Source organism: Echinops telfairi, unplaced genomic scaffold (assembly GCF_000313985.2).
Source record: "Echinops telfairi isolate 266 unplaced genomic scaffold, ASM31398v2 ScPeMD7_7424;HRSCAF=8462, whole genome shotgun sequence".
NCBI classification, from domain to species: Eukaryota; Metazoa; Chordata; class Mammalia; order Afrosoricida; family Tenrecidae; genus Echinops; species Echinops telfairi.
In genome coordinates, this window is record NW_022111324.1 from 81,441,145 (window position 1) to 81,462,592 (window position 21,448).

Genomic DNA, 21,448 nt, shown 5'->3' on the forward strand with positions numbered 1-21,448 from the left:
GGCCTGGTGGGCCAGGATGTGCTCCTGTCTCTCCTCCTACCCCGTCATCTGCTCCTGTGTGCTCTGGTCAGATATATACTTCTCCCGAAGCTGCGGATTCAGTGCCATCCTTTGAAATAACTTCTCGGGGGAGGGGCAGGTATACACTTAGTATTTGGGACTGGGCCCAGCCCCCCAGCCCTCTCCACTGGTTCCCTACTCCAGCAGATGGAGATCCATTTTTTCCAGTGTCATTTGTTGAAAAATGTATCTTCCCTATTAATATTTTTGGCCCCTTTTGAAGATTAGTTGCCTGTAGGTGGATGAATTTATTTTTGTGTTTTGGTGTGTTCCATTGGTCTGTGTATATATCACTGTGTCAATACCAGGCTTTTTGACTATAGTGACTGTGGGTGATAGGTTTTGAGGTCGCATGGCTTCCTACTTTGCTCTTCTCTTAAGGAATCCTTTGCTTAACCTGGGTCTCTTCCCTCCCATATGAAGTTATCATTGTTGGTTGCTATTGAGTCAGCTCTCACTCATAGGGATCCTATGTACAAGAGAATGAAATACTGCTCAGCTCTGCACAGTCCTCACAATAGCTCTCATGCTGGAACCCCTTTCTTGAAATTGTCTTCCTCTTTTATAATACTCTTATATTTTACCAAGCATGATTTCCTTTTCCTGGGACTAGTCTCTTCTGATAACACATCCAAAGTATGTGAGACAAAGTCACGCCATCCTGTGTTCTACGCCATCCTGTGTTCTAATGAACCTTCTGACTGCACTTCTCTGAGTAGATTTTCATTTACAAACCAATTGCAAAAAGTAATCCATTAGAAAAAAATGAAGAAATGAGTTGAAAATTCAAAGAGAAAGCTCAGATGTCTAACATACATATGAAAAGTTACCAATCTTCTCTTAATAAAGAATACAGTTTTAAAAAACGAGTATAATTTTACTTCCACTGTCTGCTAGATACTCAAATTAGGTATTGGCTAATGTTTCTAACTATCCATAAACTTGGAAGAAAAAGAAAAAAACTTGGCAGAAGAAAGATGTGATTTTCTGTGTCTGTAAAAATTTGCAATTGTAGAAATTCTTTAGAGTTCCTATGAGTTGGAATTGACTTGATGGCTGTAGGCTTATGAGGGTTTTGGAAAAGGGGCTTATTTATTGATAAACTGAGTTCAAAGTAGTGGTGCTTGACTTATCTCTGAAAAAGTTCAAAATGCTTTTTTCTCTTTCTGTTTACATAACCTTGAGAAATTCTGTACATTTGCAAAAATTGACATTGTAATAATATGAAATTGGAAATGACCAACATTTCCATTATTTGAATATTTAATTTAAAAAATACTGTTATATTCCAACAGTGGAATACCTTAGAGTGGAAAGGAAAAGTCATTATATGTAGATAAATTTTGAAGTCATAATTTAAACTGTGATTAAGTTAGAAAAGTATAAATAAAATTACACCATTTGTGTAACTTTTTAAAACATAAAGCAACACAATTTGTTTGTGGATACAAGTGTATGTATCCATAATGTGTGTGATTAAAGCATATGATTATTATTTGTTATGTCTGAGGAGTAAGTTAAGAGAATGAGAAAGAAGAATGAAGACTGAAACTCATCTTATTTCTATAAAAATATAAAGAATTCAAAGTAAATATGATAAACAACATTTTATCTGGCTTATGGGTTAATATGTGGGTTAGGTTACTTTGGGTATTTTTCTGACATTGTTTGAATTCTAATGATATTTTTAACATCAAAATTGTAAATATATTGTCCAAACAGAATGAAAATAACTGGGATATTGACACAATATGGAAATGCAACTAATGTTGAACAGTAATTTTTTAGAAATTGTTAATTTGCTTTATAAACACTCACCAAAAATAGAACAAAACATTTTAAAAATATGTTCTAACTTTGCCATTTTTGAGGATGCTTTTAAACTTGTTAGAACTGCTAAAAATTCTTGTAATATGGTAGGTAATCCTTTTCCAGGCAGAAATAGTATAATATAATCAACCAGTTTGAACAATATATCGTAGCATTATAAAATCCGTTATCCCTCTAAATTTTTTTTCTTTTTCAGACAGCATGTTTCCGAGAAGAAAGGGATGTATTAGTAAATGGAGACAATAAATGGATTACAACTTTGCACTATGCCTTTCAGGATGACAATAACTTAGTAAGAAACATTTATATATTTTTATGTACTTATTAATTTTTCCTTGACATAATTTAACATTATTTTAAGTTATATAAACTTAGATGTTATATTGAAAATGACTTTCACAGAGTAAAATTTGTTCATTTGATATTACTGTAGTTTAGTATCTTTCCATTTGAATTCTGTATGTTTTTTAAATAAGCAAGTCAAAACTAACCCAAATTTTATCCTTTTACAGATTTTTCTAAAGCAAATATAAATTAGCTCAGAAATGAAGGGAGAAGAGTTAGGTAGGTAGGGCTTGGTGAGCAAAAATGTAGAAGTCTGAAGTAGTTATCTATACATGTATTGATGGAAGATAGAAAATGAGGTTTGGGGATAAAGGAGGAAAGGCAAGCATGTCACATGATATGTATGCTTTGCTGGAAGGGTAGATGACAGTGTATGTCCTTTCCAAGCTTATTTTTTGGTTATCAGATTCTTTTGTTTATTTTTAAAATGACAGAATATAACTGAAAGTATAGATAATAAAACATAGAGAAATGGGACTGTCCTGATTAATTTTCTAGCTTTTTTCTTTTGACCTTCTTGAAATCACTGAGAGGGTCTTTAGAGAGCAAAATTTGAGAACTGCTTTGGGTTTGAGGGTGGATTTGGGGCCAAAAAGAAGTAATGTTGTTTGAGGGCTATGAAGAATGCTAGTATGATTAGAGTAAAGTGATCAGATGTCCCGCTTTTGGCAGGACAGTCCCGATTTTTGGCATTTTAAAAAAGTCCTGATTTTTGGAAAGAATGCACAACAAGCTAGGGAACGGTCTATATGGTCCATATAGACCAAGTTTTAATCAAGAACACCCCCCTGCCCCCCTCCCGGTCAGTGGTGTCCCACTTTAAATCTTGCCACCTTAGATTAGAGGGTAATTACAAAGGGCAGGAGATAAAAATTGAGGCATCCACAATCAGAATTTTGTGTAATTTATTGTAATTTCAAGGAAGCTTTTAAGGAGAATGAGGTTAATAGTTTTACATTTTACATAGAGCATCTTGGCTGCAGTGTGGCTAGATTTGGGGGGTAAAATTATAGGCAAGGAGACCAGTTAGAAAACTTTTATGATTTATTTGTGACAGATGATGAGGACTTGAGTAATGGTGATAATGTCAAGTGAAAAGAAGGGGTGATTTCAAGTACCTCTTTGGAAGTAAAAATCTAAGACTTGGTTATGTTTGTATAGATGTCGCTGGAAGAGAGAAAAGTCAGAATGATTCTGTTTCCAGATGTCTAACTTCTGGTATTTGGTGATCAGTACTTGAACCGAATTGGGAATATCAAGGAAAGAAAAAAATTCAGAGTGGGGGATGAAATGATCAGTTTAATATGTAGTATGTTGGATTGAATTGTCATGTGATCCCTTTAATGACTGGATTGATTCTGTAAGAGAGTTGTTTGCAATAGCACATGTATCTTGGAGTCCTTGTCTTATAGATCAGGACTTAGCCCCAAAGTAAATTCATCCCACTAGAGTGTTTTACAAGCTAAGAATAGTTTCCACATTTTAAACACATGAAAAAAAATCTACTTCACTAACATTTTTCTCAATTCATTTCTTGACGAAAGCTTGTGCGGTGGTGGTTTTCATTACAACAGTCCCCGGTGTTCATTATGAAGTATGCTATAGTGAGTGAACACTTTGTTTAAATATCTTTTTTGTGGGGGGACTAAACATTTTATTTCAAATCTATTCTTAAGTTTAAATTTGATACGTTTTTTTCCTTTTCTTTCAAGCCATTTTATTAGAAGTTAATCCAAAAATTGGACCATTCTGTAATTTATTTTTTAATTTTTTTTCATTCTGTAATTTAATCACATCAAGCAGTATTGTATAATTGCTACCAAAATCAGTTTTAAAACCTTTTCTTCTTTCTTGTCAAACATATTTTTGAGTATGTACATAGGAATAGGATTTCTGTATCATATGGTAATTCTATATGTAACTTTTTGAAAAACCACTTCTGAGATGACTATCTTATACCTAGAGAAATGCAAAAGGAAAGAGTCCCCCTATTATTATTTTATATACTCTATTTGCTAGGCTCCACACAATCATTTGTTGAGAGCCACATCTAAGCAGTTTCTCTTTACTATACATACCTCACAATGCCATCTTTGGTCTTTAACATTTTAAAGAGAATTTTTTTTTTCCTTTCTTCTTTTTAAAATCATTTTATTGGGGCTCGTATAACTCTTACCACAATCCATACGTACATCCATTCTGTCAAGCTCATTTGTACATTTGTTGCCATCATCATTCTCAAAACATTTTATTTCTACTTGAGCCCTTGGTATCAGATGCTTGTTTTTCCCCTCCCTCTCTGCTGCCCTTATCTCATGAATTCTTGATAATTTATAAATTATTACTATTTTTTCATGTCTTACACTGTCCGATGTCTCCCTTCACCCACTTTTCTGCTGTCCATCCCCCAGAGAGGAGGTTATATGTAGATCCTTGTCATTGGTTCCCCTTTCTCCCCCACCTTCCCCTTACTCTCCTGGTATCGCTGCTCTCATTATTGGTCCCAAGGGGTTTATCTATTCTGGATTCCCTGTGTTTCCAGCTCTTATCTGTACCCGTGTACAACCTCTGATTTAGCCAGATTTGTAAGATAAAATTGGGATCATGATAGTGGGGGTGGGAGCAGGAAGCATTAAAGAGCTAGGGGAAAGTTGTACGTTTCATCAGTACTATACTGTACCCTGACTGGCTTGTCTACTCCCCACCACCCTTCTTTTAGGGGATGTCCAGTTGCCTACATATGGGCTTTGGGTCTCCACTCCACTCCACTCCACACTCCCCCTCATTCACAGTGATTGATTTTTTTGTTCTTTGATGCCTGATCCCTGATACCATCAACACCCCATGATCACACAGGCTGGTATGCTTCTCCTATCTGTGCTGTGTTGCTTCTCAGCTAGATGGCCGCTTGTTTACCTTCAAGCCTTTAAGACCCCAGATGCTAATCTTTTGATAGCCAGGCATCATCAGCTTTCTTCGCCACATTTACTTAAGCACCCGCTTTGTCTTCAGTGATCATTTCAGGAAGGTAAATATCATGGAATGCCAGTTTAATAGAACAAAATGTTCTTGCATTGAGAGAGTACTTGAGTTGAGGCCCAATGTCCATCTGCTACCTTAATACTAAACCTATTAATATATGCACATAGATCTATTTTCCCATCATCATATATAAATATATTCACATATGTACATGCCTGTATTTAGACCTTTATAAATGTCCTTTGCCTCCTAGTTCATTCATCTATTTCCTTTTATTTTCCTCTCGTTCCACTATCATGCTCAGCCTTCATTTGGGTTTCAGTAATTCCTCTCGGTTGCATTGCCCTTGATTAAGTCCTACCAGGCCTCCTACACCCTCCTTGCCATTGAATTTGGATCACTTGTTGTTCCCGTGGTCCTGGGTTTGTTACCTAACACTCACTGCCTTTCCCCCGCCGTCCCCTCTCCCATGTCCCCCTGGAACTGTCGGACCTGTTGTGTTTCCTGCTCAGGAAAAATGCTGTAGAAATTGTTGTGATGTTGAACACAGCTTACAAGCACAACACCATGGGAAAAACTCATGTGTATGAGTGTTTTTCTTATTTCAAAAAAGGGTGAAATGTTGATGACAAAACTCGTCCTGGACGTCTGTCAACTTCTCAAACAGACAAAAATGTCGACTCATTTGGAGTTCATTCTACCAGGTTAGGCTGTTAATCAAGTGTTCTATTTAAAGGTTCTGAAAAGATTGTGTAGCAATGTTCAACAAAAAGGGTGTGATTTGTGGGGACTGGTTTTGCCACAACAACAATGCACACCTGCTTATGCAGCCAGCTCAGTGTGCCAGTTTCTGGTAAAATAAGTATGCCTCTCTTGTCCCATGCACCTTACTCACCTTACTTCGTTCTGTGCAACTTCTTTTTGTTTCTGCGAATGAAGAAGGACATGAAAGGACAGCAATTTGACAACATAAAAGAGGTGAAGAAAAAAATGAGGGAGGTGCTGTCAGCCATCCAAACAGATGAGTTTGAAAAATGTTTCCAAAAATGGAATCACAGATTTGACAAATGTATTAAGTGTAGTGGAGAGTACTGTGATGGTGATAAGGTTGTTTTGTAAAAACCTTTAAATATATAGCTTTTGAAGGGAGGGAATCCATTTTTTGGTACTGCCATGTACGTCCTACATATCAATTATTAATGTATGTTTCCAGCCGTTTCTTCTTATTTCATGTCGTACTTTTTCAGCAAAAGGTCACAAAAGCTTTGCTAGATGTTCAACTAGTATGGCTGAGATTAAGTGTTGTGAACTAAGAACTGTATCCTTAGATTTCTGATCATGACTGTGATCTGTTAGCTTCCCAAATAAGCCCCATAGTCACGAGTATTTTGGTCTATGAGTTCTGTATGGCCATTGTAACAGACTGTTGAACCTAGATGAGAAGTAAAGCACTGTGAAACAATGGTTGGAATCAGAATAGGGTAAAGAAAGTTAGAATGGCGGAGACCAGACATAGCCTCCGTACCATTTGTGTACCTTCTGCCTTAACAGTCTAATCTTCTGGCACTGTATCTTACAGGGTTCCATAGAGAAATAGACAACACCTCCTTCTTCCTAATCTGTTGTACTTAGTCTGGAAGCTTTGCTGAAATCTGTTAAACATGGCAACCTTGCTCATATTTGAAATATCATTAGCATAGCTTTCTAGCACTACAGCAATATACAAACCAACACAGTACGGCAGACTGAAGTGTGGCAGACACATTTTAGTAGGAAGTAAAATTAACAAGACTTTGGTTAAATTGTTTACTTTAAATTTTTTGAGTAATTTTATTACTTAGTCTTCTGAGTAATCAAAGAGGAAGTATGAATAGGTTGATTTCATATCTTGATGGCACTTATTTGAATATTGTGATAGAGGGAGAGGAACCTTGTGCTTCAGAATGTATCTCAAATTTTTGCCTCTCCTGACACATCTTGTTTTGCTGTCATTGAAATATTGCAAATATTGATAATTTTCAACTCATTTTACCCTTTAGAGTCTTCTTTTGTACCTTCTTCTTTTCCTAATTGTTAGTAATTTAAATAGCTTGTCTCTGAGAGTAAGATAGGGGAAGATTATGAGTAGGCATAACCAGAACATTGTTCCAGGGCATTGGGAAAGGAAAACTAGGAATTCTTATATTTCCATTTTATTTTGTAGTTCGTTTTCTATGAAAGACATTTGGTAGGACATAGTGAAAGGGATTGGTAAGACAAATGTAAAGACTTTCTGGGAATTGGAGTTTATTAGCAGTATGTAGACTATTTTTTTTCTTTAAATCATTTTATTGGGGGCTCGTACAATTCTTATCACAATCCATATATATATATCCATTGTGTCAAACATATTTGTACATTTGTTGCCATCATCATTCCCAAAACATTTGCTTTCTACTTGAGCCCTGGTCTGTTATTATTATTATTTTTTAATCGTTTCATTGGGGGCTCATCTGACTCTTAGCACAATCCATTATGTAGACTATTATTACTAGAGCCCGATTTTTCACTATACCTATTTTCTCCCACCTTTAATAATATAATATACACATGTACACGTAATACATTTTGCATATGGTTTGTGAAAATAATAAAAATACAGCATCTTTCAAAATCTAACTCCTCAGAGATAAACCCTATTAACATTTTGCTATTGAAACATGTAGCAGAATGGAATGAAAGGAGAAGGTAGATGATGGATAAATGAAGTAGCCATCATTTTAGACAGTAAGCATTGATGGCAAATAAATAAGGTTGGTTTTCCTTTTTTTGCAGTTTACCTAGATGGGGTATTCATATCTCTTATGATTTTGGTGCAAGAATAGATTTTCAAAATAGAAAAGCCTTTTGATTAGGGACCTGTGTTTATCTCCTTAGCCTCTGGGTTTTTTCCTGCATTTTATATAAAATTATCCTAATTGACATCCATTCAGTGTTTCTTAAATGAATTAGTTATGTTCTAACACTGTATATATGAATATTAAACTCCAATTTCAACAGCATAATTTTAAAATAATGTATGATCACATGCACATGTATCTGCAATCAGTTTTTGTATAATATTATAGAAAATAATGGGAAAAAAACAGACCTCATCTATAATCTAACATGTCAGAGATAATCCCTATTAATGTTTTAGTGTATCTTTTTTTTTTGCATGAATACACATACACTGAAGGGTCCATATCTGAAATTAGTTGGCTTCTGTGTACATATATAATACTTGTGAAAAGTGCATTCTGATATTAATACAGTATCAGAAATCAGAAAGAGAAACATTTATGATGACAATTACTATATGCTGTATATGTGTTGTTTCTAAATGTTGTTTAGTGCTAGGTACCATAAAGTTCTTAGCATAAGATAAAGAAAATTTAATGACAATGAAGATGGATTGATTCAACATAAAAGACTGTCCTATATTTTATATTTTTTTCCTTCCTCAAAAAAATTTTTTTTGATAGCTGAAATATCCAGACTTTATCAGGTAAAGCTTTGGAGTCTATTTTTACTTTAACCATATAAGTAAAGAATGTAGTCCTATGTTGTCACCTGTCTCAATTTTTAACTTTATTTTAATTTTGTGTAATTTAATATTCTGGAAATGACTGCTGGGGATCATCGACAGCTTCGTATTAATTAAACACATGAATGCTGGCTTAGTGCTATAGTCATGTGTTAAATATACAAGCTTTTTATTCTTAGTGTTTATTGAGTACATTTTTTCACTCCCAGTACCTGGTTATGGATTATTATGTTGGAGGAGATTTGCTAACTCTGCTCAGCAAATTTGAAGATAGATTGCCTGAAGAAATGGCTCGATTTTACTTGGCTGAAATGGTGATAGCAATAGATTCAGTTCATCAACTACATTACGTACACAGGTAAGTAAGATCGTCCTTCTTTGTATTTGTGTGTGAGTTACAGATAAGCTCTAGAAGCAGAGATCCATTTGTACCAAATTTATTATTGTCTTACATACATTTCTTGTCAGTCAAAATTACTTATTTTGGTAAAAATATTTTATAATCCTACAATCTCTCTACTTGGTATATACCTTAAAGAAATACAGAAGAAAACATGAATAGACATATATACATCTATGTTAATTGCAACAATTTCTATAATAGCCAAGAGATGGAAACAATAAAAAGCTTTGACGATAAAGGGATGGATAACCAAACTTTAGTGCATACATACAATGGAATATTATGCATCCTTTAAAAACAATGTTAAACACCTTATGACATGGCTGGGGTTATATGTTCCATCATTTTACCCATTCTACCCCACCTTCCCTTCACATCCCAGTATCACCACTCTCACCACTGGTCCTGACGGGTTCATCTGTCCTGGATTCCCTGTGTTTCCAGTTCCTGTCTGTACCAGTGTACATCTTCTGGTCTAGCTGGATTTGTAAGGGATAATTGGGATCGTGATAGTCGGGGGGAGGAAGCATTAAGTACCTAGAGGAAGGTTGTATGTTTCGTCGTTGCTATACTGCACCCTGACTGGCTTGTCTCCTCCTCACGACCCTTTTGTAAGGGGATGTCCAGTTGCCTACAGATGGGCTGTGGGTCTCCACTCCGTACTCTCCCTCATTCACAATGATACGATTTTTTAATTCTTTGATGCCTGGTACCCGATCCCATCGATACCTCATGATCAGACAGGCTGGTGTGCTTCTTCCATGTGGGCTTTGTTGTTTCTGAGCTAGATGGCCGCTTGTTTATCTTTAAGCCTTTAAGACCCCAGGCGCTATATCTTTTGATAGCCAGGCACCATTAGCTTTCTTCACCACATTTGCTTATGCACCCGCTTTGTCTTCAGCGATCATGTCGGGAAGGTGAGCATAATGGAATGCCAGGTTAATAGAACAAAGCGTTCTTGCATTGAGAGAGTACTTGAGTGGAGACCCAATGTCCATCTGTTACCTTAATACTAAACCAATAAATATATGCACATAGATCTATTTCCCCATCATCATATATAAATATATTCACATCTGTACATGCCTGTATTTAGATCTCTGTAAATGATCTTTGCCTCCTAGTTCTTTCCTCTGTTTCCTTTCACTTTTCTCTTGTCCCACTATCATGCTCAGCCTTCATTTGGGTTTCAGTAATTCTTCTCGGTTACATTGCCCTTATCAAACACTACCAGGACTTTTACACCCTCCTCGCCACCAATTTTGGATCACTTGTTGTTTCCTTTTTCTTGGGTTTGTTAACACCCAGTTCTTGTCCCCTTCTCCCCCATCCCCCCAACCATCGTTCTGTTGTTTTCTCCTCCAGATTGTTCATCCCGCCTATCCTATCTAGATAGACATGCAGAGATAATAATATATACAAAAACAAGACAGAGCAAAACAAAGCAACAAAAGAAAACAAAACAACAACAACAACAAAAAACCAATGACAAAAAAAAGAAAAACCTGTAAATAGTTCAAGGTCTGTTTGTTGACCTTTAGGAGTTTTTTCCAGTTGAGTTTGATGGGATGCCATGCCCTGGCCCCAAAGTCTATTTTTTATACTCCCTCAGAACTTCCTTGCCCTGTTCCCCTTGCTGTTTTGTTGCACGCCTTTAGTGCTTTGCCTTGGTGTGGTGGGGTCAGATCAGGTGCAATTCCCACAAAAGTCATCAATCTTATAAAGATTAATATTTTATACCATTATTATAAAAAAAATAAAATGAAAAATGATTTCACACCAAAGGATAAGACTTTAATGGTTACTAACAAGGCCAGGGTTGTGGGGTGGGGAGAGGTGGAGCGGTGTGGGGTAACAACCTATATACATGACAATTTAATGAGATACTGCTATGGACTTGATGAGATGGGTTTTGCAACTACATAGAGTATTTTTGTTTGTGTATTATATTTTACAAACCACAAGCAACTAAATGGGGCCAGGGGCCACTGTGGAACAAATCATCAATTTCTCATCTGTAAGTTCAGATTGAAGTTGATGGAAATTTTAGAAAGTAAATGAGAGCAAAAATACAGCCTTGAGGATATCCCACCTGAATTTGGTGAACATCTCAAGAATAAATTTTACTCATTGAACACTAATGACAGAAATCCCAAGGAATGTGGGATGACATGTCGATACCATCCATGAAGAAAACAAAAGGTTATTAAATGGACAATAAAGAATGAAAAGATCAAAGTAGATATCAGAAGAGACTCTGAAATTTGATTTTGATTGCCGAGTAGCTAAAAAATAAGTTGAAGAAATGATCGGTCAGCAGAGCTGAACAGAAATTTTCAAAGAACAGCCTGAAAAAACATAGTTTTGTAATAAAATGTGTAAAGACCTGGAGTTAGAGAACCAAAAACTAGAATACACTCATTATATTCCAAGCTGATAAATCTAAAGAAACAAAGTGAAACTTGGAGTTGTAACATTGAAAGATTGTATGTGCAAACTATTAAATGATGCAGGGAGCATTAAAAGGAAATGGAAAGAATCCACGAGTCACTGGCCTGAAGAACTTGTCGACATCCAACCATATCAAGAGGCAGCATATGATCAAGAGCTTATGTTTCTAAAAGGTGAGGTCTAAGCTGCTCTGGATGTGTTAGCCAAAAGCAAGGCTCCAGGAATTGATAGAATACCAATTGAAATAGTTTAACAAAATGTCGGAGCGCTGGAATAATTCACTCACCTATACCAAGAAATTTGGTAGACAGCTCTTTAGTCAACTGACCTGAAGAAATCCATATTTTTACCCATTCCAAAATAAGATGACCCAACAGAATGTGAAAATTATCAAATGATTTCTATCTCTTGCAGTAAAATTTTGCTGAATATCATCCAATAGTATAGCAGCATTATAGCAGCAGGTAACTGCCAGAGATTCAAAAGGACTTAAAACATCAGATGGATTTCAGTTCAAAGCAGAGACTACCAGGAAGGTATTTACTTGTGTTTTGTTGATTATGCAAAGACATTTGATTGTGTGGATTGTAACAGACTATGGACAGCCTTGAGAAGAATGGTAATTCTTGAACACTTGATTGTGCTCATGGGAAACCTACACATAGACCAAGAGACAATTGTTGGAAGAGAAGTAGGGACTACTACTTAATTTAAAAATCAGAAAAAGTGTGTGTCAGGGTTGTATCCTTTCACTATACCTATTCAATCTGCATGCTGAGCACATAATCAGAAGCTAACTATATGTAAAAGAATGTGAAATTGGGTTTGGAAGTCTTAACAGAGGAGCATTAAGATTGGAAGGGTTATTAGCAGATGCTACAACCTTGCTTCCCAAAAGGAAGAGGACATGAAGTATTAGCTAATGACGGTTTATTAGCAGTGACACAACCTTGCTTCCTGAAAGTGAGGAGGACTTGAAGTATTTTCTAATGAAGTATTTGTGTCCTTCAGTTTAAATTGCAACTCAATATAAAGAAAACAAAGATGCTCACAATAGGACCAGCAGATAGCATCATGATGCACAGAGAAAAGATTAAGATTGTTAAGTATTTCATATTGTTTGGATGCTCAATGTATGCTCATGGAAACCTCAGTCAAGAATTCAAACAGTGTTTGCATTGGGCAGATCTGCTTCAAGACATCTTTAAAGTGTTGAAGACCCTGTTTCACTTGGAGCACTACAGTGTGCCTGATCCAAGCTATGATATTCTCAATTGCACTATATGCATGTCAAAGTTGGACACTGAATAAAGAAAACCAAAGAATCAATGCATTGTAATTATAGTACTGGCAGAGAATATTGGAAGTTCTGTGGACTGCCAGAAGAACAAACAAGTGTGATTTGGAAGAAGTATAACTGAAATACTCCTTGGAAGCAAGGATGACAAGACTTCACCTCATTTACTTCTGACATCTTGTCAGGAGAGACCAGTCCTTGTAAACGGACATCATACTTGGTAAAGTGGAGGATCATTGAAAAGTGGATGACCCTGGACAAGATGGAATGACACAGTGACTGGAACAGTAGGCTCCAGCATAATTAATTGTGAGAATGGTACAGGACTGCTTTATATATTGTTCTGTTGCACATAGGGTTCTATGAGTTGGACCCCACTTTAAGACAACAGAAAAAAGTATATGGACGTAAAGTTATGAAAACATTTTAACCATAACCAAACATTCTGAGGGAATGAATTTCTGGACCTGGGGGCTCAGGATAAGTCTCTGCAGACACTAAAATCAATTGGAAAAACATTGTCCACAAAGACCATCTTCTATCTCTCGCTTTGGTGAGGATCACCAGGTCTTGAAATCTTATGAGCATCTATGTAAGGTGGGAAATATTGGACTCTCCCTGTTTGAAGAGTAAAAAAAATTGAAAACATATGAAACAATTATTCTAATGGACTAAAGAACAATGTAAGCATCAGTCTCTCCAACCTTGAGAGAAAAAAACAATTGCTCTGAAAGAAGCAATTAAAAGATCCTGGATAGAGTGGAAGGAAAATATAGAACGAAATTTCAAACTGTTGGCTGACATTCTTGAAATATTGTCATAATGAGCAGATGTTATTATTCTTTGTGTCTCCAGAAAGTCAACAAGCAAATGCTTTGAACACGCCCAGAAATAAATGACCTTTGTTCTGGACTCATGCTTTTATTTTAACCGGACCGCTTTCACCTCTTAGTAGCCATTGCTTAGAATGTGCTTCTTCTTCAGGATCATAGTGGTAAAGCTCTGTTTCATCTTCTATTACAGTTCTTTAGAAAAGTGGTTCAGGATCTTGAATCTACTTGTTTAAAGTGGATTTATTTAAAGATTAAATGCTTGCCTCTTGTTCTAGTTGCAAATGTTTGGGCATTCATTTGAGCAGAAAGTGCTTAACTTTAGTTATTCAGTTAGAATTTTGTAAATGGAATCGAGTGAGATGTCTATAGTGTTATCGACTATAGAGTTGTGTCTGCTGTTAACTGCCCTCTTGAATTAGGATACAAAAGGTTAATAGTCTTCTCATACATTAACATGAACTGTCTGTTGCTGAAGGCTTCATCCTCAACATTGTATTACCCTTTCTTAAAATGACGTAACCATTTGTAAACTGCTGATTTCTTTGGGCCCCTTTTCCCAGAGCACATCATTAGTTTCATATTCAAAGCTCATTGATCTTTACATTGTCTTGCCATCAGTCCACCATCTTCCCCCCATGACCCCATCTCCTTATTTATTGTTTGTTTTCTCCTTCACCCAAATAACACCTTGTCCTCATCTTCAGTTCCTTTCCTCCAATCCTTTCTTTTATTTTAGTGTGAAAACCTTTTCATGAATTCTTATAATAACAGTGGTTATTACCTTCTTTTCAACAATATACATGGTGACTGTACACATGGACTTCACCAGTCAGGGATTAAATTGACTTCATCTTTGGGAACTGACAATGGAGAAATGGAATGTCATCAGACAAAACAAGACCAGGTGCTAACTATGGAACAGATCTTCAGTTGTTCATTTGTGAGTTCTCATTGAAGGTGGAGAAAATGAAAATTAGTCCATTAGAACTAAAATACAATCCCACCTGAATTTCAAGAAAATGTCATGAACAGATTTGATGCATTGACAGAACTTAGACCTGACAGGTTGTGTGATGACATCACCAACAACATACATGAAAAAATAAAAAGTCGTTAAGAAGACAGGAAAGAAGAGGTTAGCTCACTGTAATACACAATCCATCACAGAATGACAAACTGAAAAATGGGTGATTGTTAAGGATTTCATTCGACTTAGAATAACAATCAATATCCAGGGAGACAGTCAAGAAATCAAACGTGAAAATCTGCTGTAAATAACCTCTTTAACATGTTAAAAAGAAAAAATGCCACTTTGATTTACTAGAATGCATGAGACCCAAGCCGTGCTCTTTTCAGTTGCTTCAATTGTATATGAAAACTGGGCAATGAAAATGAAAGATTCAAGGAGAATTGTGTTGTTGAAGAATATTAAATATACTACTCTGGAATGCCAGAAGATTGAAGGTGAAGGAAGTTCATTTTGAAGGAAGTATAGTCATAATGCACCTTAGAAGTAAACACGATGAAACTTCATCTTGTTTACTTTGACATGCCATCAGTAAAAAAGTCACTAGAGAAGAACATCGTGTTTGGTAAATTAGAGATATTGCTCATCTTTCTCCTGTGTAGTGGCTGGTGGTTTTGAACTGCGGTTAGCAGCCCAGCATGTAACCCACTATGCCACCAGGACTCCTCTAAAATAGAGAGTAAGGGGGGAAAAAGCAACAAAACAAGGAAAACTCCATGAGATGAGTTGACACAGTGGTTGCAACAATTAGCTCAACCATATTTAAGGTTGTGATGGTGGTTCAGGACTAGACAGTGTTTCCTTCACCATGAGTAAGGGCTGACTGAAAGGCAATTATCAACAATATACTGTGGGTGTAATATAATGTAATCGTTTTTCATCATATAGTTTGATATAATCACTCAGTTGATGTTATACTGCTGGATCCTAAGCCTGACAACTTCTGAGTCATGTAATGAACAGTATAGACACAGCAAAATAAGAGAAGTAAGCTCATGGGGAAGACAGGTGCCATGCTGGGATTGTTTAGAAGCCAAGAAACCTAGGAAGCCCCAGAGTTACTGACCAAAAAAGGAAACAAAATAGCTAAAACTCCTAGATTTAGACATACGTTTATACTCTCAGCCTTGCAGCTGTAAGAAAAAATATTTTTAAGGCTATTTTTATTTCTGTATATTTACTCCTATTGCAGTAGGAAACAGACATACAGGTGTGCTAGATATACTTTGCTCTTTTATGAGTGTTGTGTTGTAGACCATGGGTTAAATGTTAATGAGTTCATAATATATATTAAATAAGGTACATCTATTTAATATATATTGTGATTTAACCAAGAGACTGAATTAGTTAATCAATGATGATAGCTTTGTGTTTCCATAGATAAAACAACACAAGTGGCTTTTACAATGTACAAACAAATGTAAATTCCAAGTAGACATGCAGTGAAAAAATAAAAGGAAATACAGGACAATATCTTTATAACTCTGGGAAAAGAAGATAAGGGCGATTCTAAAGACCAGTAAGCATTAGTTGTAAATTTCAAGGACTCACTAATGTTAAATACTTTTTTTTTTAACCAAACAAAGGATATATCATAACCAAAGTGGAAATAAATTCACATGCTGGAAGAAGTTATTTTTATTTTTTTTGGAAAAAGTTATAACATATGTAAGCAACTAACATTTAGAAAGCTAAACATATGGGCCTTACTGAAAATCAACACACGGCATGAAAAATGGCCTGGGACATGAATAGGCATTTTACAGAAACAGATTCTAAGATGACCAGTGACACTATACATACGATTTTCAACTATACTAATAATCAAGTACCTATAGATCAAGCATCAAAACATATATAATCTGGAGGGTCTTTAAACCTCCGGTGCAAACTGGAGTTCAAAAGATAGTAGAATTTTTCCATGAATTCTTGAAGCTACCTCTTATATCCTTTATACACACACATGTATATATATATATACACACACACATTTATACATACATACAAACACTTATATGCTAAGCAAAATTTTAAAATGTTCCTTACTAACGTGGTAAAGATAAGGAGCATAGGAACTCTTCGTTGCTGTCATTGGGAGTCTAAAATGGAGAACAATTTGGAGACACATAAATTTCATTGCAACAATTCTACTTCTAAATACGTAACATGGAATAATGCTCATATATAAGCACCAGGTGACATGTATTAAAATATTTCTTCAGCATTGTAAAAACCTACATGAAAACGGGATTTTAAATATATATAGTATTCAGAGAAAGTTATTTTTCATTCCTTTGTAAGTAGAATAAATTGATCGTGTAGTCTCTAGGTTATTCAGAATTACAGTCTTTACAATGTGATTAGGGTAAGATCCTTTCTATTTTAAGCTTTGCAGGCCAAGTGGCTTCTGTCACAACGACTCGACTCTGCTGTTCTAGTGCAAACGTGGTCATAGGCAATATGCACACAAACCAGCATGGCCATCATCCAATCAAACTTTATTTACAAAAAGGTGGTGAGCTGGGTTGAGCCTGCTGGTTGTAACATTGCCAATCACTGACTTATATAGTTGATTTGTTTTGTTTGAGCAATTGAAAATAAACCATGTTTGAATTAGTAAAAAAAAAAGAAAAGAATATCTTTACGGCTGGAACCATGAAAATCTTCTTGACAAATCATTGTATGTGTGATTTTTGTCAAAGTTTACAATAGAATAAAAACCAATTTCTCTTGAATTGGTTTTAGATATATCAGAAAGAACAGTGATACATAGGATTCCCAGTAGCTGATTTTTCCAGTAGACATGCAGTCCTTTCTTATGAGATTAATGTGTGTAGACTTGAACCTCTATCTAACCTTTGGGGTAGTAGCTGAGGGTGTTTGTACTACCTAGGGACTCCTGGTTTACAATTCTTTCCATTAAGCAAATGAGAAAATTGGTGTGATTCACTTTGTTGTTATTTATATTTGATTATCTTACAAAACATTTTCTTAGAGACTTGACATCTACATATTGTGAAAGCTTTGTATATTTAGTAGACAGTTTTCCCACATGGATCTGATAAAGAAGGCAGGGAAAGATACTGATAGGATTCACCTATGAGTAAATTACCAATAGGTTTTCCCTGTGGCATCCTTTTGTGTATAAAATGAACCCTCAGAGAAGCAAGAGCAAGGAATGGAGTGTGTCCTCTGGACCTCAATTCCCTGTGCAGTGAACTTCAGGGATTTCAGTGACAGCTTCCCATTAGAGGAGCAGTAACAGAACCTGGAGCTAAAGCATGGAAGAGAGGGATGGGCTTCCCAACCCACAGAGCAAGTAAATTGGGGAAATTGGACTTGCTGACCTACTGTCATGGAGCTGAGTGCCTTTGGGTAAGGTTTACTAGAATGGGGTGCCTCTGGGTGAGCGCTTAATTCAGCATGTTGGGTTTGCTGATCCATGGAGATTTCACTGAATGTCATCAGGTCGAGGCTTATAACAGAGTGGTATGCCCCTTTGGGCATTTATTTGCAAACTGAAACTTTGTAACTTGGTAAAACAGTTAACCTGAGCATTTCTCACTGCCATGACAACTTGCTAACTTCCTTAATCCTTTAATCATGAATTTTTTTGTGTGAGTTTCTGTGTAGCCATTACAATGGATTTTAGAACCCAAAGAAATAAAACTGTTGTTTTGTTAGGTGCCATCCAGTCGGTTCTGACCCATAGTGACTCTGTGTACTACAGAACAAAACACTGCCCTGTCCTGCACCATCCTCACAATTGTTCCTGTGATTGAGCCCATTGTTGCAGCCACTGTGTCCATCCATCTTGTTGAGGACCTTCCTCTTTTTTGCTGCCCCACTCCCCCACCTGGCATGATTTCCTTCTCCAGTGACTGGTTTTTCCAGACAGCATGTCCAAAGTATGTAAGAAAATGCCTCACCATCTCTAAGGGGCACTCTGGCCATACTTCTTCCAAGACAGATATGTTTATCATTTTGGCAGTCCATGAAACTTTCAATATTCTTCACCAGCACCACAATTTGAATACATTGATGCTTCTTCGGTCTTCCTTATTGAATAAAGGTACCATATATATTTGAGTATAGGACAATTCGAATATCAGTCGAGGCACCTAATTTCACCACAAAAACTGCATTAAAAATGTGCTGAAAAAACTCGGCTGATACACAGGTATATATGGTAAATAGAGCATATTAAGACATTTCAGAATATTTTCTAAAATCTACTTTTTGAAGCAGTTCCTTTATGTTCTTAAGAACTACAGTGTCCTTTCCTCTCATTCTTAAATGCTTCCTCCCACCTACTATCATGATCCCAATTCTACCTTACAAATCTGGCTAGACCAGAGCATGTACACTGGTACAAATAGGAACTGGAAACACAGGGAATCCAGGGCGGATGATCCCTTCAGGACCAGTGGTGAGAGTGGCCATACCCAGAGGGTAGAGGGAGGGTTGAGTGGAAAGAGGGAACAGATTACAAAGATCTACATATAACCTCCTTCTTGGGGGATGGAGAACAGAAAAGTGGGTAAAGGGAGACGTCGGAAAGTGTAAGATAAAACAAAATGCTAATTTATAAATTATCAAGGGTTCATGGGGGGGGAGATTGAGGAGCTGATGTCAGGGGCTTAATTGAGAGTAAATGTTTTGATAATGATGAAGGCAATGACTGTACAAATGTGCTTTACACAGTTATGTATGTATGGATTGTGATAAGAGTTGTAGGAGCCCCTAATAAAATGATTTTTTTAAAAAGGCAACAGTGTCTGAGAATTTGCTGATCTGAAGTGGTATTTGAATGTAGGAATTAAATTTTTTCCCTCAAATTTTAGGGACTTACTCACTAATATGAGGTAGATTCTGATTCGTAACCACCATATTTAAGGGACTAGAGGATTTTTGTGTTTGTCTATGAGATACTTACAGCTATTATAGTTACGTTGGAACTGTAAATCTAAAGACATTACTATGTAAGATTGCTTTCACCTAAATGAAAGTTACCGCAGTACATTTTATGTTTATGGTAATACAGGTAGGTTGTATGTGTTTAAGAACATTTGAATGTGAACCCAAGTCAAATTGATAGTGGAATAGAGTAGTTTTAAGACAAATCAAGATTTTTATATAAAAATATTATCAAGTAACTTAGTATGCATGTTTCTCTTAACTAACAATGGAATATGTTTATTTTTTACAGGGACATTAAACCTGATAATATTCTGATGGATATGAATGGACATATTCGATTAGCAGACTTTGGTTCTTGTCTGAAGCTGATGGAAGACGGAACGGTAATTAAAGGAAAATCTTAAACGAATCCATATTCATTTCCTTTACTTGTTCTTTAATCTGTTCAAAAACCATCTACTTATACTGTCCGTCTTCTGCATACAAAGGAATTTAGACATACTTATTCATAATGATGGAGCCCTGGTAGCATAGTGGACTAAGTATCAGGCTGCTTACTGCGCAGTTCAAACTCACCAGCCACTTGTGATAGAAAGATGAGGATGTGTGCCCCTGTAAAAATGTACAGTAGCAGTGACCTAATAGGGTGTTTGCGAGTTGGACTTAACTAGATGGCATTGGATTTGGCTTGTTATTCAAAATAGGGCTTGCTTATGGAGCCCTGCCATTTCCAGCTGCTTACTTAGTTATCTTAAGATTGTTTATGGCATTGGATTTGGCTTGTTATTCAAAATAGGGCTTGCTTATGGAGCCCTGCCATTTCCAGCTGCTTACTTAGTTATCTTAAGATTGTTTAAGGACATCCTATACTTGTTCTTTAGTGTCTATTTATTATTGTATTTGACATACTTCTAGATTTCTAGAGGGGTAAAGGAAATCAAATGTATGAGGGGCACCCCCAAAAAACCCGAATTGCACTGAGCAGAGCGTAGCTTACATATTACACATTTTTGCCGCTAAGCGAGCATCAAGAAACTTTGTCTGAGATAGTGCACCCAGTGGTGTTGCCTGGTCACAGCAAATTTTTTTGTAAACACAACTTCCTAAAATCTCATATTTTGTGATGGCTGATTTAAGAGAATAGTGTGTGGCTATGAAATTGTGTTTCCTGCTTTGGAAAAATACTGTAGCACTGTTGTGATGTTGAACACAGCTTACAAGGACAGCACTATGGGAAAAAGTCAAGTGTACGAGTGGTTTTCTTGTTTCAAAAACGGTGAGTGTTTATTGATGACAAACCTTGTTGTAGACATCTCTCAACTTTCCAGACGAATGAAAATGTCCGCTCCTAATGCATTTGTAGTTAGTTCCACCAGGTCAGACTGTTAATGAAGCTTCCTATTTAGAGGTTCTGAAAAGATTGCATAACAGTCAAAAGAAAGGACTGATTTGTTGCAGACGAGGGACTGGTTTTGCCACCACAACAGTGCACCTGCTCATGCAGCCATCTCAGTGCACCAGATTTTGCCTCTCTTGCCTCACACACCTTATTCTCCTGACCTAGCTCCATGTGACTTTTTTTTTTTCTGGGAATGACGAGGGACATGAAAGGACAACAATTTGATGCTGTCTGTAGAAGAGGTAAAGAAAAAAAAAAAGGGAGGTGCTATCAGCCACCCAAACAGATGAGTTTGAAAAAGAATGTTTCCAAGAATGGAATTGCAGATTTGACAAA

At 36.3% G+C, this 21,448-nt stretch overlaps 1 protein-coding gene across 4 annotated transcripts in view; it reads left to right on the top strand.

Annotated features, from left to right (window-relative positions):
- The window catches only part of CDC42BPA (CDC42 binding protein kinase alpha), a 303,883-nt gene that overhangs the window by 92,358 nt on the left and 190,077 nt on the right, over positions 1-21,448 (top strand). For all 4 annotated transcript variants that reach the window (XM_045297994.1, XM_030887740.2, XM_004699965.3 and 1 more), the window contains exons 4-6: positions 2,087-2,182; positions 8,992-9,140; positions 20,003-20,096. In XM_045297994.1, coding sequence (XP_045153929.1) covers positions 2,087-2,182; positions 8,992-9,140; positions 20,003-20,096 — 339 coding nt within the window. The remainder of the gene's footprint in view (positions 1-2,086; positions 2,183-8,991; positions 9,141-20,002; positions 20,097-21,448) is intronic.